Genomic DNA, 16,356 nt, shown 5'->3' with positions numbered 1-16,356 from the left:
TCAAGAGTTCCTCCTACTTTCTCTTCCAGGAGATTTAGTGTCTCTGCTTTAATGTTTAGATCTTTAATCCATTTTGACTTTAATTTAGTGCATGGTGATAGACCTGGGTCAAGTTTTAGTTTTCGGCATGTAGAGAACTAGTTTTTCCAGCACCATTTGTTCAACAGGCTATCTTTCTTCCAGTGAGTATGTTTGGCCCCTTTGTCAAAGATAAAGTGGCTGAGTGTGTTCGTAGGGGCTTCAGCATCTTCTAATCTATTCCATTGATCCTCATCCTTTTAATTTCTTATAACTTTTTTTTTTTTTACCAATTTTTCAGGTTTATAGCTGATAACTAACAACTAATTTGAAGATAACATTATGCAATACATTAACCATTGTTGAATTCCTTAAAATGTTCTTTAATACTGTATCATTTTCATCCATCCCTCAAGTGATGGACATTTGGGTTGTTTCCAAGATTTAGCTATGACAAATTGTGCTGTTGTCAACATGGGCGCACATATGTCACTGTGGAATGTTGTTTTCAGTTCTTCTGGAAAAATGCCCAGGACAGGAATAGCCGGGTTGAATGGAACTTCTAACCCTCACTTTTTGAGGAATCTCCATACTGATTTCCACAGTGGTTGCACCAGTCTATACTCCCACTAACTGCAGAGAAGGGCTCCTTGTCCCCCACAGTCCCCATCCAGCATTTGCTATTGATTGACTTCTTGATGATAGACATTTTTTCTGGGGTGAGGGGGAATTTTGGTGTTGCTTTAATTTGCATTTCCCGAATGACCAATGATGTTGAACATTTTTTTCATTTATTTATATTCCATTTATATTTCTTCATCTGAGAAGTGTGTATTCATCTCAGATGTCCATTTTTTGACTGGGTCTTTAAATGTGGGGGGGGGTCTGATTTTTATTTTGTGTGTGTTCTGGACAGAAGTCCTTTGTCTAAGGGATAGTTGGCTAAATTTTTTTTCTCAATGTGTGGGTTTTCTTTGTTATATGTATAAATTTTCAATTAGATGAGATCCCAGTTGATTTTTTGAAGTATTTCCCATGCAGTTTGGTTTTTGTTCATGAACTCTCTTCCTACCCCTATGTCTTCAAGATTTCTACCTACTTTCTTTTCCAGTAGATTTATTTTGTTTTTTAAAAATCTTTCATTTGGGGCCTAGGGAGATAGCTTAGTAGGATGAGCACTTGCCTGGCAAGTGCAAGGGCCTGAGTTCAATCCCCAGTTCCACCAAAATAATAATAATAATAATAAAATAAAATCTTTCATTTACTTGGTACAGGATCTTGCTATGCAGCTTGGACTCATAGTGATCCTCCTATCTCAACCTCCCCAGTGCTGGGATTACAGGCATATGCCACTTGCTCAGTTTTGTGGCCAGCATGTTGTGCCCAGGGTTCTGAGGCTGGCATGGCATGTGATACTGGGGATCAAACTCAGGTCTTTGCATTTTCCAGGCAGGAACATAGACTGCTGAGCTATCTCTTCAGCCCATCCAGTAGATTCATATTTTTATTTTAATATTTAAAATTTTTGATCCATTTTGACTTTAGTGCATGGTGATATACATGGGTCTGGTTTTAGTCTTCAAGATGTGGAGAGCCAGCTTTTCCAGCACCATTTGCTAAAGAGGCCATCTTTCTTCCAGTGAATGTGTTTGGCACCTTTGTCAAAGATAAGGTGGCCGAGTGTGTTTGCAGTTTGTGTTTGCATCTTCTGATCTGTTCCATCAATCAGGCTATTTTCTTTGCCAATCCCATGCTGATTTTATTATAGTAATTTTGTAGTATAATTTCGAGTCAGGGGTTGTGATGTTTCCTGCCTTTCCTTTGTTGCCCAGGATTGCTTTTGATATACTAGGTCTCTTTCGGCTCCAGATGAATTTCAGCAATGTTTTCTCTAGCTCTGTGAGGTATGCTAATGGTATTTTGATCAGGATTGCATTGAATCTGTATAACAATTTTCAGAGTATGGCCATTTTCACAGTGTTGGTTCTTCCTGTCCATAAGCAAGGAATATCTTTCCATTTTCTGAAATCGTCTTTGATCTTTTTTTCAGAGCACTGTAATTTTCATTGTGTAGATCTTTTACTTCCATTGTAGATTGATTACTAAGTACTTCACTTTTTTAGATGCTATTGTGAAAGTTGTGGTTTCCCTAATTTGTCTCTCAGTGTGTTTGCTGTATGTGTACGGAACACTATTGCTTTTTTAGTGGTGACTGTGTATCCAGCTATGCTACTGAATTTATTAATTCTAGCAGACTTTTGGTGGAGTTTTGGGATCTTCCATGTGGAGCATCATGTCATCTGTGAATGATGATTTCACTTCTTGCTTTCTTATCCTTACTCCTTTTATTTATCTCTCTTGTCTAATTGCTCTGGCTAGTGTCTCCAGAGCTATATTGGATAGGAGTGGTGACAGTAGACATTCTTATCTTGTTAGTTTCAGTTGTTGTCCATTTAGTATGATGTTGACTGTTGGCTTGTCATAAATGGTTTTTGTCAGGTTGAGGTAAAGACCATGTATTTCGATTTTCTATGAGGTTTTTATCATGAATGAATGTTTTGATGACTACAGTTGTGAACATTGTTCAGTAGTATTCATAGTAATGATTTTCCGGATTGGTCTGTAGTCTTCAATAAGTGTAAGAAGTTAGCATATGAAGTGTCTGTTGAAACAGTAAGAATGTGATGACCCATTCATCATTCTCAGGACTGTTGGTCTCCTGGATGTATTTACTCCAAATAACCTCAACTCCTTGTGTCACAAGGCCTAACTCATGTTCACCTCAGTCACTTCCTTTGGAAAAAACACCCAAAGTTAGATATAGTGGCAATAAAGGGCATTTTTCATACCAAGTATTGGTGGGCAACAGGTGGCTTCTGGTTCAGGATGTGTCACACAGGCCTTCTTGAGTTCTAAGCCCACTGGCCTAATGAATCTTTCGTATTTAGGTAGTTTTCTTGTAAAGCCACAAGGCAGACTTTAGTGACCATCCTATCCCACCCTTTCTCCAGTTTGAATAACTTTAAATACTTCTGGTTCCCCCTGGGCACGAACTTGGGCAGAAGGACTTCCCATTTTCCCACCTTCTCTTTCACTTTTTGCTTAGTCATGTTGGAAAGTGCTTCCACATGAGACGGTGCCTATCTGTCCAGCAGACAGGCAGGCACCGCTCACTGCAGTCTTTGCGTTGCTCTTTCCTTTGCTATTTCTCTTTTCCTGCATCTTGATGGCCTTTTCATTTGTATTTTCTCAGCTCGGTGGAGCTTGGCCTTCAGGCCGATCACTTATTTTATTTTTGGCCTTCTTTAATGTTCCAGAGCCTCTTGACTCTCCTTTCTCTTTTTTCATGGCAACCCAAACAATACCCATACCATTTGCAGTGTAATTCAATATGTTCATTTTGTGGCATGGTGACAGCTGTAGAGGGCCAGGGGCAGCCTCAGGCATGTGAAGAAAAGTCTTCACACACACACACACACACACACACACACACACACACACACACAAATGAGCTGCCTCCACACTAAACCACTTTATTTTGAAATAAATTTATTTTTTAGCATAGTTTTAGGCTTTATGAGGGCACCGGCACAGCAGCCAGTTTCCACAACAAGCAGCCTGCCGTTCACGTGGTGTACACCTTACAATTCACAACTAGCTCCTGATGAACTCCATTCTGATCCGAAGTTCTTTTGTCTTTGCCTGGTGTCCTCTATCTCTTGTAGGTCGCCATCCAGGACTCCACATCTCATGCCTTTGCTGTGACAGTTTCTTTCCTTGTTTTGGCAACCTTAACAAGCTGAGGGGCTCTGAACAATTGGTCCGTGGGATGGTTCTCAGTAGGAATTTGTCAGATGTTTTTGTCCTGAGTTAAGGTTTTTGAAGATCAGAGTATCACTTTCATACTGTTGTATCCAGAGGCTGGACTATCAGCACAACTTGTCACAGCTGATTTCGGCCTTGATCACCTGGCTGAGACAGTGCTGGGTTTCTGTACTATAAAGCTGCCCTCTCCCCTGCCCTTCCATATTGCCTATCTTGGAAGAAAGTCATTTGTGCAGGCTGCATTTCAAGAGGAGGCGTCTCCGACTGGCCAAGAATCTACTTAGGTTTCTTGGAGTTCTGTGGGGGAGATGATCTTCTCTGTCTACTTATTTGTTCAGTTACTTCTTTGTCACTATTGCCTCAAGGGTATTTACTTTGTGCCTCTGGCTATAACCCAGTATTGCCTGAACTGCTCAAACTTTCCACTTCCAGCCACTGGGAGATGGTTCCCTGACACTAGATCCGTGGCACACTCCCCGCACTGTGGCTTGGGCGCCGTTTAGCCCTTCTGTATTTCTGGCTGCCCAAGCCTATCTCTATCTCCTGTTCCAGCTTCAGAATCAGATACTTCTCCAAAGGGCTTTGACTCCTTCTTGGGAAAAGGGGTTTGTAACCATGATCTGAGGGCAGCTCCTGGGATACCATTGCTTTCAGGTCTCTCCAATGACACGGCAAGGAAGTGTGTGTGTGGATCCGAACCTGTGGACGCACCGTCTACATATTTGTGCGTGCTAAAGCCAAGTTCAATGCCGAGTTCCAACGCTTTCCTGGGACCCCTGGATCCTTCTCGCCTCTGCCTTTATCTGGAACTCCTACTCTACCAGTGAGAAATCTGGCTCTCACCACCTGCTAGCAGCGTTTTTACTTGTTCAGTTCAGTACACACGAGCAGCAGCATTGTAGCCGCTACTCCTTTCTCCCGTGAGAAATGTGATCAGCTGGACAGCGCTGCACGCGCTTTCCTTGCCCTCCTCCTTGAAGACTCCACGCCTTTCTGGAGCTGCTGAGGTTGGCTCCTGGTTCTTCTACCTCCTCTGCCTGCCAGGGTGTTTCATGCATGTGTCACATGGATTGACTGTGCTGTTACATGCCGCATTCCATCCAGGGACGCCCCAGCTCCCAAACAATGTTTTAATTTGGATTCGGTGAGTTGCAAAGCTCTATGGGATCTGACAAATTCCCATGGTCCTAGCTCTGCCATTATCTTATTAATCAGACTAGTGTGACACCCCCATGGCTTACCAATCCGATTCAACCCTCCCATCCTCCTCCAACTTGCCCCCTGCCCTCCGACAACCACTGACTGTCTCAAGGTCCCCTGGGAAGTGACATTCAAGGAGGAGTAGGGCACAGGGCCGGGCGGGCACGGAGAACCATGACCGAAGGCTGCGTTCACAAGTGACAGCAGCTTCCAGAACTGGGAAAAAAATTGCTTTCCTGGGAGTTTGTTTCTAGAGCAGGCGACACAGTCATAACACATTTGGCCTGTAATATTTGAAAAGTGCTTTGCCAAGAAAGCCAAATTTAAAGTGGAAGGAATGACAAAATTGCTCTTGGCAACAGGACAGCTCTGAGTAGCCCTTCCCTTGTTTCCCTGAACTCTCTAGGGACACAGGAAGTGGCTCTGTGGATCAGCCACCACGGACTGCACATGGAGGCTGGCTGGGTGGCACAACCCAACTATAAGGACATCAACTGGTGGCGCTTGACAGACTTAGCCACTTCACTTTCCCGTCATAAGATCCTACTTTTTTGGAACTATCTCTCAACAATCATCTAAGAAAGGTTCCCTTGGCACTGGCCCACACCCTCCCCCTCCAGGCACAGAGAACAGCTAACAGGTAGATTTCTTGTCCATTTCTTTAGTCAAGGTATGAGCTTAGATCTAAAATGTCACCCAAAAGTCACGTGCTCAGAGGTGGAGTTGAGCGAGTTCCTAGCTGAACGTGGTTAGCAGGTGGCCAGGGGTCCCGGGATGTGGCCAGGGGTCCTGGGATGCGACCCGGAAGGGTGTGTTCTAGCCATGGCTCCTTCCTGCGTGGCAGCCTCCACTCTGCCCTCCCGCCACATCTCTGCCTGGGAGACGGCCACCTGCAGACAGAAGCCCTGAATCGTGAGCCAAGTCAAACCTTTCATCTTTAAGAGTGAGCTATTTCGTTCCAGTGACAGCAAAGGCACTAACACTGTGTTCCTGCAGGGGAAAAAGGCACACTCCGGACTTAAGAACCAAGTGTCATCACTTGCATCCAGCACCCACACCCAGGGAAGATAAACACTGTTATAACACTGTTATAAAATAACCTGTGGACACCAGCAGGTGAGGCTCCAAAGCACAAGCCTGCTTAGAATGGAGACCCCAGGGGCTTCCTCTAACCCCATCATGCGGCTGGTCAGCTGCCTAGATCCTCCACGCAGTGCGGGAAGACAGAGCTCGTTAGCCAAGGCTGCAGGCAGCGGAGCGCTCGCCGCATCCGGCTAAGAGCACTCTCCGCGGGGTCAGGATCACATGTTGGCTGCCACACTGAGATCAGAGGCACAGCGGACGGACGCTCAGAGCACGGGCCTGCGGCTCAGGCTCCGCGCTGGAGCCAGGCCTGCTGCTCTCCAACAGAGGCCGCCGCCTGCATTCAGACACAGCTCCACCCCTCAGCGTGCTTCGGCTCTCAGGAAACCTCCCACCCTTGTCCCCCCATTTCACTAAGCTGTCAGTGAGCAGCAGAAGAGCGAAGGAGGCAGATCTCCCGCGAAGCCCTGGAGCCAGGGACAGCATGCAGCAAGCTTCTTTGAACCCTGCAATTAAAATTTCATGAACAGCCTTCAAGGTAAAGCCATTATGGGAAATGTTATAACACTGCTGGCTGTTACGACAGAAAATAAGATAGAAATTTCCGAGAGATAAAATGGGTGATAGCTGCTTGTCATTCTGTGAATTAGGGCAAAAAATATTTCACAGGGTCATCGGAGCATATTTTGTGCTGATTCTTGCTAGATCTGAATCACTCCACACACCCTGGCAAGTACCTCCTGTTCCGCTGCTCGCAGTATCAGCTTCACAAGAGGCAGTAAAGGCCTACAGTGTTCTGGCTCACAGAGCAGCGGAAGGCTTCTTACTTATTAAATGAGATACTTTACGTGTATGTTTGTATTTCAATTCCAAAAGGAGAATTAAAGTGGTCATTTATAAAGTCAAAATGAACTGATGTCTTAATGTTACCTTAAACATGGAAATACACTTAAAAAAGAAAAAGGGCAATAAATTAAAATGTCAATTATGGCCTTGATGAGACAGGGTTTTTTCCCACCACAAAAATTATCCATTTCTTCTAAGCTATAATACTAACATGTTTTCCCCACAGAGCACTCTTATAAGTTGAGTTGATTCTGCTAAATTTATAAAATAAAAAAATTAACTATAACGCTTTGTTCACAATTTTCTCAATATTCAATTTTCTAAAACTCCCCATTTCTTTCTACACAGTAAATCTCAAAACATAAGTTTTACCATTTACTTAAAACATAAATAGGAAAATATAGACATTTGCCATATCAATAAATGGTTTAGACTTTTTTTTAAAAGAAATGTTATTTAAAAAGAGAGTTCCAAGAAATTTAATACAATTCTGAGTAATGATTGTTTTGGAAATGGATGAGGTGTGATGCACAATTATAAAGAGGCTAAAATCCAAAAGGATTCGTTCTTGGTTTTTCTTTTTAAAAAAATCAGATGGCCTGTCACATCAAGAAAGTGCGCAGAGTTGCAGCAAGTGCAGCCTTAGTCCCCCTCAGAGTCACTGTCCCTCCTCCGCATAGGGACGGAGCCGCGCACAGAGGACAGCAGCACATCTTCAACAGACTTCTTGGGGTTCTCTTCCAGGTCTGTCTTGATCGCTCCAGATTCGGACAGTTTCCACTCTAACTCTGCAAGAAGGAAAGGGCAAATCACGCACGGCACGGCACTGCACGGCACCAGCACTGGGCCTGAGCTCACACCCTCAAGCCGTGTGCACATACACACACAGGAGAAAATGGAAAACATGATCATCAAGTTCTGGCAACAATCTTAGGGCCATAATTTTACAGTGCTGAAAGAGAGGCAAAAAATTGGGCCTCTAAAAAGGAAAATTTAAAAACCTTTCTCTTAGGATTGGGGAGATAGCCCAGCAGCATAAGCGCCTGTCTGCCAAGCACAAGGTCCCAAGTTAGATCCCTGGCGCACACACACACACACACATAAAAAACTTTCTCTTTTGTCAGATGAGATATAACACAAACTTGAAGCTATAGCTCAGTGGATCAGAGTGCCTGCTTAGGCAGACATGGCAGCCAGGGTTTGATCCCTGGCTTGCAGTGCCGGCCCCGCCCCTAGCGCGTGCTGAGCTGGCAACTGAGCCTGGGCATGGTGGCACGTGCCTGTAATCCCAGCTCTCAGGAGGCTGAACACAGGCGGATCACCACAAAATGATCTCTACAGTGAGACCCTGTACACCTTGTGCTACAATACAAAAAAAACCCTACAGTAAGATACAAAGGATAAGCCTCTCCTGTAGCTACTGTAGCTTTCTAGCCTGGACAATTCACTAGGGAAAAAACAGGCAAGAAACATTTAGAGGAAAGACTCTCCCCAGGTCACAGGGTAACTTCATTACCAATGTAAGTTTAACTGAAGGCAAATTTCAGCCTCGTGTCTAATAGCTCATCTACTATGGTCAAAAGATAACTTGATGACACCCTAGAGCTGATATATTTGTTCCAAGTTATACCAAATAATTAAACATAAAGGACAGGAAACTAAGCAATCGGAGACCACAAAGTTCCTACATTTTACCCTCTTATAAAATCAGTGAAACTGCCCACAGGGTAGCCCTTGTGAAGTAAGTCAGGGAATGCATTCTTCATCAAAGAACCCAGGTGCTACCCAACGATGTCCAAGAGATTCTAAAGCTGAAAGCCCGGATCACAGACAGGTCAACGCCAAGTGTGCACTTCCACTCCACGCTGCCACGCTTCCTGAGGTCCGACCACCGTGCTCCACGGGGCAGCGAGAAGAACAGAGTACCAGGGCTGGGGTTAGACGGGGAAATGCTGGTCAAAGGGCACAACGTTTCAGTTATAAAATGAGTAAGTTCTGGGGTTTAATATACAGCACGGTGATCATCATTAACAATAATGCATTAAATGCTAGAAGTCTGCTTATGGCATAATAGTAAGTATTTTCACCAAAGGAAAAAGGAGAGAACTATACAAGGTGATAGAGGCGTGATCAGTTTGACTGTGCTGACCACTCCATGCTGCGCTTCTAAGCCACACCACCATGCTGTACACCTTAAACACATCCATTCCTTTTGTGTCAATTCCATCTCAGTGGTGCTGGGGGCTGCTCCATGGGATGGTTATGACCCTAGGGTTTTAGCTCTAGGTACACGGGCTGGATGTTGTGAAAAAGCAACAGATTTCAGTTAAAAAGTTAAGATTAATGATTCCATTTCAAAAGTACATTTACATATCCATACATACATGTAGAAGCATGTACATATAAGTTTACTAATCCTCAAGACTTTCTAGGAATAGACTAGATGTAACAGGACACAGCTATCAGACATCTGCTGCCGATGCAGTGAAGTTGGGGGCAGGGCCTTTAGAAGGATCCACATAGGTCCCCCAAGACTGGTCCTTGTGGGAACGGGTAGCTTTTAAAGAGTGGGGGTTACTGGGGCCGGGGAGATGGCTCAGTGGAGTAAGCGCTTCCCTGGCAAGCACAAGGGCCTGAGTTCAATCCCTGGTTCTGCCAAAAAAAAGCGGAGCTATAGAGCGGGCCTGGCAGCTCTCGGTCTCTCCTTGCACAAGTGCCTGTGTCCCCTCTACACGGAAGAGACTGACACGGTCAGAGGCCTCACCAGAAGCTGGTGCCAGGCTATGGGAGCCAAGCAAGCATTTTTCCTTCATAACATTCAGCCCTCTGGTATTCTGCTCCAGCAACAGAAAAAGGATTGAGATTATACCTCATGATCTGATCAAAAAAGGTTGAAATAAGCTATCAATTACTTTGAAATACTATTTATATCTTTGAACAATGGAAGGGTTATTTTTTTTGGCTGGTTCAGGCTGCCTTAAGGGCAGGTCTGGTAAGGCATGAGGAGCTGGGGATCGAACTGCAGTACCCTGCGCCTGACTGCATTTGCATAAGCAGATGCTTAAATAACTGAGCTAACCAGCAGGCCCCCTGAACAATGGAATAATGCTTAACTTGTGTTTATATTTTCCCCAGGTGGGCATCTTAGTGGCAATGTTTAAAAATACATTTCGGAAGACTTGTGTAGCTGATATATGTGGTATTTTGACACCTCCCTATATAACAAGTAGAAGGGAACAAAAAGCAGCTTTCCACACTCAGGAGCAGAGTTAAGCATAATCAATGTAAAAGAAGCTAAGGAGCTCCACGGAGACACACATACATATAAGCCAGTGTCCCCGAGAGGACCCCAACTATGAAAATGAATGAAAAAATGAAGGCAATGATCCTGAGCTGCAACTTAAACAAGACATAACGAATCATCTGCGAAGAGGTTCAGTGTGCCTCCTCCCATCCAGCCTACTCCACACGGACAAAGGTGGCTACGATGTGGCAGCACGGCCAGCCAGGGAGTTGGGAAGCAGGCTCCAGCCTCCCTTGCCCAGCCCCTAGAGCTGCTCACCATCTCTTGTCAGGTTCATGCCCCCGAACACCAGAGGACCGATGAACTGAGCCTTGATGTCACCTTCAAGGTAGACGAATACTGTGGGCAGGTTCCGATCGGGGTAGTTGGGTATGCAGGTTGTTGAAATGGCCTTGATAAATTTGACGTCAGGAAACTTCCTGGCCAATCCACTGAGGTGCTGATTGATCAGGGCACAGAGGGGAATCCTGCGGACACAGGAAGAGAGGCAGCTGTGAGCCTGCGTTTGTATAGCGCCAAGCCTGGCTGCCCTGCTACCCGCCGAGAGGCCTCCTGACTGCTGCTCGAGCCGTGTGGCCTTGTGCAGGGACAGCGAGAGGCAAGCGGCCAAACTGCAGCCCCAAACCCACTTGCTCATCACAAAACGCCAGTGCTGCAAGTCAACCTGAATAGTGAAGGTTTAGCATAAACAAAAAACAACTCATGTATTAACACCTTTCATCTTAGAAAATGTTCAGGGAATGTGAAGATCTCAAAATATAAAATCCAATTTAAGCGAACCCAAGAGTAAGTCCAAAGGACAGCTTCAACGGAAAAGGTGACACCTGGTTACCGCCTTCTGCCTGGTGAACGAGAATGCTGAAGAGGCAGAGCTGAGAAACAGGCCAGAAGGTATCTTCTTTTTCACTTGCTCCTCCACAGCACTGGGTACCACAACTTAAGAACAGCACGACCTGATGGGCACACAGGACCCCCGGAGCATTCGGGAGCACAGCACCACTACGTTCACTGTAGGCCAGCCAAGCAGCATGAGGCACAGGTGAGTCTGAAATGCTAGCGTCCCTTGCCGATGTGTACCACCTGTGGCTTACTAGCTGTTTTAATGTTGTAATAAATATAACTCAAAAAAGGAATGAGTTACTTATATATATTAACTACATTATATATTTTATAAGTGGCCAGGACACTTCTTCGTCACTCAGTGTGGCCCTGACAAGCTGAAAGGTTGGTCATGGCTATGAGAGAGATGAGTGACTCAGAATTTTTAGCCAGATAGAATTAAGTTTTACCTTCTGCTTTTACGAAGTATCTGTATTACTACTCACAGATGTGTCTGCAAGTCTTAAGATGAAATTAGGCCTAACAGCTTGGGCAAACTGGCGACAAAGTACAGAGCAATAGTCACGCAAGTGAAAGAAAAAGCAGCCCTCTGGAAAGGGTCACGCTTGAGATAGGTTCAAGACATAAATTCACGCAAGCTTCTTGTAGACTGGGCGGAAGAGGAGCTCACCCTTGCTTGTAAAGGTGCAAGACCACCCACAAGCCCTCACCGGCTTTGGTAACTTCCTGAACATAGTCCTTTCCGGAGATCTCCAAAACTTCTCCAAATTTATTCTTCAATTGAGCTGCTTTCCACTCAGCCAGCCTTTGCTGCCTGCATGAGGGGAGGAAAGAAACACCTTACACACAGATGCCCGACAGGCCATCACATGCGCGCACGCACGCACGCGCACGCACGCACACACGCACGCACACGTTCGTCCCCCGGAAGGCAACGCCTGTTCGTCTCCTTGCCTTATTTATCTTCCTCATGGCAAGAGCCTAAGGCCACTCCACTGAAGTGTGCAGGATTACTGCTCAGCAGTGGTCCTTTCCAAAGCTGACTGAGTCAAAATTTCTCAGGACACACACTATATTACCCTGCCAAACCCCGAAACGTCCCTGGACGTGACACGAACCTGTACATCTCAACAGCCCGTTCATCTTCCTCATTGAATTCGTCTTCATTATCCTCTAGCTCCTCCAACGTCATATCTTCATATGTTTTCACTAAATACAGTTAAAGCGGCAAAAGGAAAAAATTTAAAAGCTTAATAAACAAGTATTTCAAGTCTTCTTTTTCTCGCCTAAAGATGCATACAGGACACAAAGACAAACATTAAGGGATCGCACTAGCAATAAAAAGCGAAGGATTTAAAGAGTTCTACGATGGCATCTGCGAGCCTGCCAGCTCATCTCTACACAGTAATAAGTGCATGAAAAGAACTCTTCCAGGTTTATAAAGTAAGTTGTAAGGCTGATCAAAAAATATACATAAAAAAATCATTATTAAGGTAAAAGGCACATTGTCATTCATCACCCTCAAAATACTCCCTCTTTTTGAATACATTTATCCCATCATTCCTGCCGCTTACTAAAGCAGTTCTGAAAAGTCCTCTTTTTTGCATGCGGTGTGACAAAAAAAATATGGTGACTGCTGCCACCAAGTGCCTTCCAAGGGAAAGGGAGGCTTGTAAAAATCAGCATGTCCTCATCCACCTTACTCATCAGACCGAGCACTGGAGACTTCTGGCTCTTCCCCAAAGTCAAAATGACCATGAAAGGCAAACGCTTTGAGTCCGTTCCGGACATTCAGGCAGCCATAACTGCAAGTGAAGACACCCAGGAAAGAGGCTTCGGAACTGCTGCAGGAAATGGCAGGAACCGAGGGATGCACGGTTCAAAGAGAGAGCGGGGACTTGGCAACACGTCTTTACTGGAGTAAATTACAACACAAACACTGTCCTTGGCAATCACACCTGCCGCACTTGCCTGGGCTCTCCAGATCTGAGGGGGTGCACATGCTCGAGGGTGGGCGCCAAGAGCTCTGCATCCACAGAGATCTGGTGTGAGGGCGCTCCCCCAGCACACGGCTCCTGACGTGGCCCTCACCCTGCCCCATCTTTTCTTGCGAGTGGCGGTAGCTCCACCTTCTTGCCCCCCACTGCTGTGAAATCTGTGCCCTGTTTTCACTGCTACAAAAACTCCTGCTTCTCGACAGCAAGTCACGCTGAGCTCTGCCCCTCTTTACTCTTACCAACCTCAAAACGACCCTCATTTTTGGATGCTGGGTGGCCCCTGGCCCAAGAGCTGCCTCCTGTGTAAAGACACTTCTCCTCTGGCTTCCAGATGCCCCTTCTCCCTACCCCGTCCCTATGTGCCACCTTTTGAGCCTCTTCTGACAAAAATCCCCCAGGCCTTGGTTCCTCTGTTTCTGTTTTCTTTAGACAGGATCTCTCTATGGAGTCCAGACGAGCCCTGCACTCCCTGTGTAGCTCAGGCTGCCGGTGGACTCACACCCTGCCTCAGCTTCCTGGGTGCTAGGATTACGGTGTGCACTGCCATGCCCAGTAAGCCCCAGTCCTTTGAGTCCTTTCCTCTTTACCTGTGTCTTCTCCCTTGGTGACTGGATTGAGTCCCCTAGCTTTAAGTACAGGACCTACACTGACAACTGCCAAGTTCTGCTGACTTCTCTTAACTGGAGAAAAAGACTCGGTGCCTGCTCAGCATCTCCTCCTACCTAGCAAGAATAAAGGGGACAGGTTCCGGGTAGGGTGACAGCTACCCGCAAAGCTGCTCCCCTCCCAGGGCAGGCGGTCATCCTTGTCCCAGCTCTCACCGCACAGCTCCCCAGCACATCCACAGGCCCCAATGTGAGTCCTCCTGCGCCAGGCTGGCCCATGCCAAGGTTGCCCCCGCCGTAAGTGCCAAGGCTCAGAGACTCCTTCTGCCACAGCAGCTAGAGGTTCAGAAAGCCATTTCCAGATGCAAACAGCCACAGAGCAAGGAGTGCGCAAGCTCACCAACTGACTGCTGCAGGGTCTTCTGCTCCTCCTCTTCCGCCTCCTTCTCCAGTTCTTTCAGGCTTTCCTTGGAGGGCAGGATGCCCTTTTTGCGTAAGATGTCATTCCACTCAGTGTCTTCATTGGGGTCCTTGAGTAGCAGGGGTGAGGACGCTGTGAGTACCAAGTCAAAAGGCCCCACCCCGTTCTGTTCTTCCTCCCTCCCAAGGCAGCAGCTAGGCTTGGGGTAAAAACCAGGGTATGACATACAGATCAGCATCGATGTAGAAACCAGGTTCTGACTTGGCTGCTGAGCATCGCACTTATGAATAACTTAGAGCGATTCGTTCAACAGGTATTTAAGTACCTACTATTTTCCATTAGGCAAAATGGGACCATGGTGAGCTTCCATCACCCAGTACAGAGAGGAAGGGAGGCAGTGAACAATATAATATTAGTATAAACTGTATTATCTACCTAAAGACCAACTGTAGCTGGTCTAGAGTTAGAGGGGACCAGCATTTCATGAGTGGACAGCCACGTTCTCTAGAGGAGATGACACTAACCATCACCTTAGGGTAGGGAAGAGCCAACCACGTGACAGTGGCGATTTAGGAAATACCTTTCAGGCAGAGGGACCAGCAGAAGTGAAAGATCCCAAAAGAAATAGGCTGTCACTGACTGAGCATCTCAAAGCCCTGGGTGCAGCTTTTAAGAGCTAATGTTTATAACAGAAAGAGGCGGTGGGGGACTCTAAACGCTTCGCCTGTGCTCACTCGATCCTCGGAAGCTGAGGTGAGGCACGGAGTTTAGGAGCGCACTGCCATGCCAAAAGGGGCCAAATCGACCAGAGCCAATGTCACAAACACATGTCAAAGGGGGCTCTAGGCCCAGAACCCAGTAGTGCGAGCATGGGTGTGCACGGCTTGGCAGGAGCTCGACCGGTGGAGCTCAACCTCGGCCAGGAACATGAGCTCAGGGAGCTCCGAGGAAAGGATGGGGGGCAGCCAGGCCCAGCCACACCTTGACCCAGGCCTCCTGAGATGTAAGGAAAGAAAAGCCAGCAGATTCCTTCCAGCCGGTGGTCGCAGGGAGGGGCTGTGCAAGGGGAATGGGGCGGCCCTGGGCCTGCAGTCCAGTGAAGGGCATGGCCAGTCCTTGTAACTGCACAGGATCCCTGCCCCCCTACCAAGGCCACACCATCTCCACTGCCCATCTGACTCAGGGTGGAGGCCACGGGTTCAAAGCTCCGGACCGAGGTCAGGGTCAATAGGCAGCAACAAAATCTGGTTGTCACTGATGTTTGTTCAAAAGGCCATTTCTATGGAGTTTTCTTTCATTTTCTTTAGACTTCTGCAAATCTCCCTTAGTAAGGGTCCAAGAAGGGAAGGGGAGGAAGAGAGACTGAGAACATACCTAGGAGATTCTAACTGCATTTATTTTAAGAAATTAACGCTGAGCAGAGGGATTGTGAGGCCGAGCTCTGCAACCCAGGGAGCCCGAAAAGGAGGCACCCAGGGTGAGCACCAGAGCTGGGGACGGTGGGCCACCAAGGCGTCCGCAGGTCCGAGACGCCAGGCGCAGGCTTCGCCCGGGCTCCAGGGGCGGGGCCGCACACTCCCAGCCTCAGCGTCCTCACTGACCGGCCCAGGGGCTCATTAAGGAACTTAGTAAGCGGTAAGCGATCTGCCAAGTCCTTCAGGGGGCTCAGAGGTGACCCACCCCGAGCAAGGCCAGTCCCCCTGAACCCAGAGTGGGGCAGCACAGACGCCCTGCACGTCGGGGGCGGGGGGAACGCGCCCGCCCTCCCGCACTGCGCCTGCGCGGGCCTCCACTCGCGTGGCCTCTGAACTACAGCGGCCCGCAACTCTCGGAGGCCCAGCACCCGCGGCCGGAGCAAACCCACCAGGTCCAAAGAGCGGCCGCGCCTTCGGCCCCCGCGACCCTGCCTCACTCACCTGCATCTTGGCCTCAGGTAGCTCGAGCCTGACCCACCTAGGAACTCAGCCCCTTTGGCGTAGGCGCGCGTAGCCCAAGCTCCGCCTCTTCCTCCAAGCTCCGCCCCTTCCCCAACTTGCCCTTCGCCCCGCCCACAAACACTAACTGGGCGGAGCCAGGCGGAAGCCATGGCCTCTGCGCATGCGCAAGCTTTTCCACGCGGGGCGCTGACGTCTTACGCATATGCGCGAGGCTGGTTGCTTCCGGCGGCCGCGGACTTCTCCGCGCCGAGCCAGGTCCCAGCGCGGCCTTATTTGGGCA

General features: G+C 47.5%; 1 protein-coding gene across 1 annotated transcript; it reads right to left on the bottom strand.

Moving 5' to 3' along the window:
• Positions 1-7,435: 7,435 nt before the first annotated feature.
• Positions 7,436-16,144, bottom strand: Pdcl3 (phosducin like 3). The gene is made up of 6 exons (XM_023717544.1): positions 16,056-16,144; positions 14,119-14,248; positions 12,235-12,325; positions 11,787-11,930; positions 10,535-10,743; positions 7,436-7,760 (listed from the first exon to the last, which is right to left on the bottom strand). Exons 1-6 carry the CDS (start codon positions 16,059-16,061, stop codon positions 7,615-7,617), a joined length of 726 nt encoding a protein of 241 aa, XP_023573312.1. The 5' UTR covers positions 16,062-16,144; the 3' UTR covers positions 7,436-7,614.
• Between the last annotated feature and the right edge of the window lie 212 nt (positions 16,145-16,356).

This window comes from Octodon degus, unplaced genomic scaffold, assembly GCF_000260255.1.
Source record: "Octodon degus isolate 3935 unplaced genomic scaffold, OctDeg1.0 scaffold00052, whole genome shotgun sequence".
Lineage (NCBI taxonomy): Eukaryota > Metazoa > Chordata > Mammalia > Rodentia > Octodontidae > Octodon > Octodon degus.
This window is presented reverse-complemented; position numbering and strand designations above follow the sequence as displayed.

Bases quoted from the DNA above. Each gene is read 5' to 3' on its own strand.
- Pdcl3 (XM_023717544.1), bottom strand. The intron at 12,326-14,118 runs GTGAGCTTGCGC...AACTGTATTTAG, and splicing joins GACCCTGCAGCAGTCAGTTG to TGAAAACATATGAAGATATG. The intron at 7,761-10,534 runs GTGAGCAGCTCT...TCCTTCTTGCAG, and splicing joins CATGAACCTGACAAGAGATG to AGTTAGAGTGGAAACTGTCC.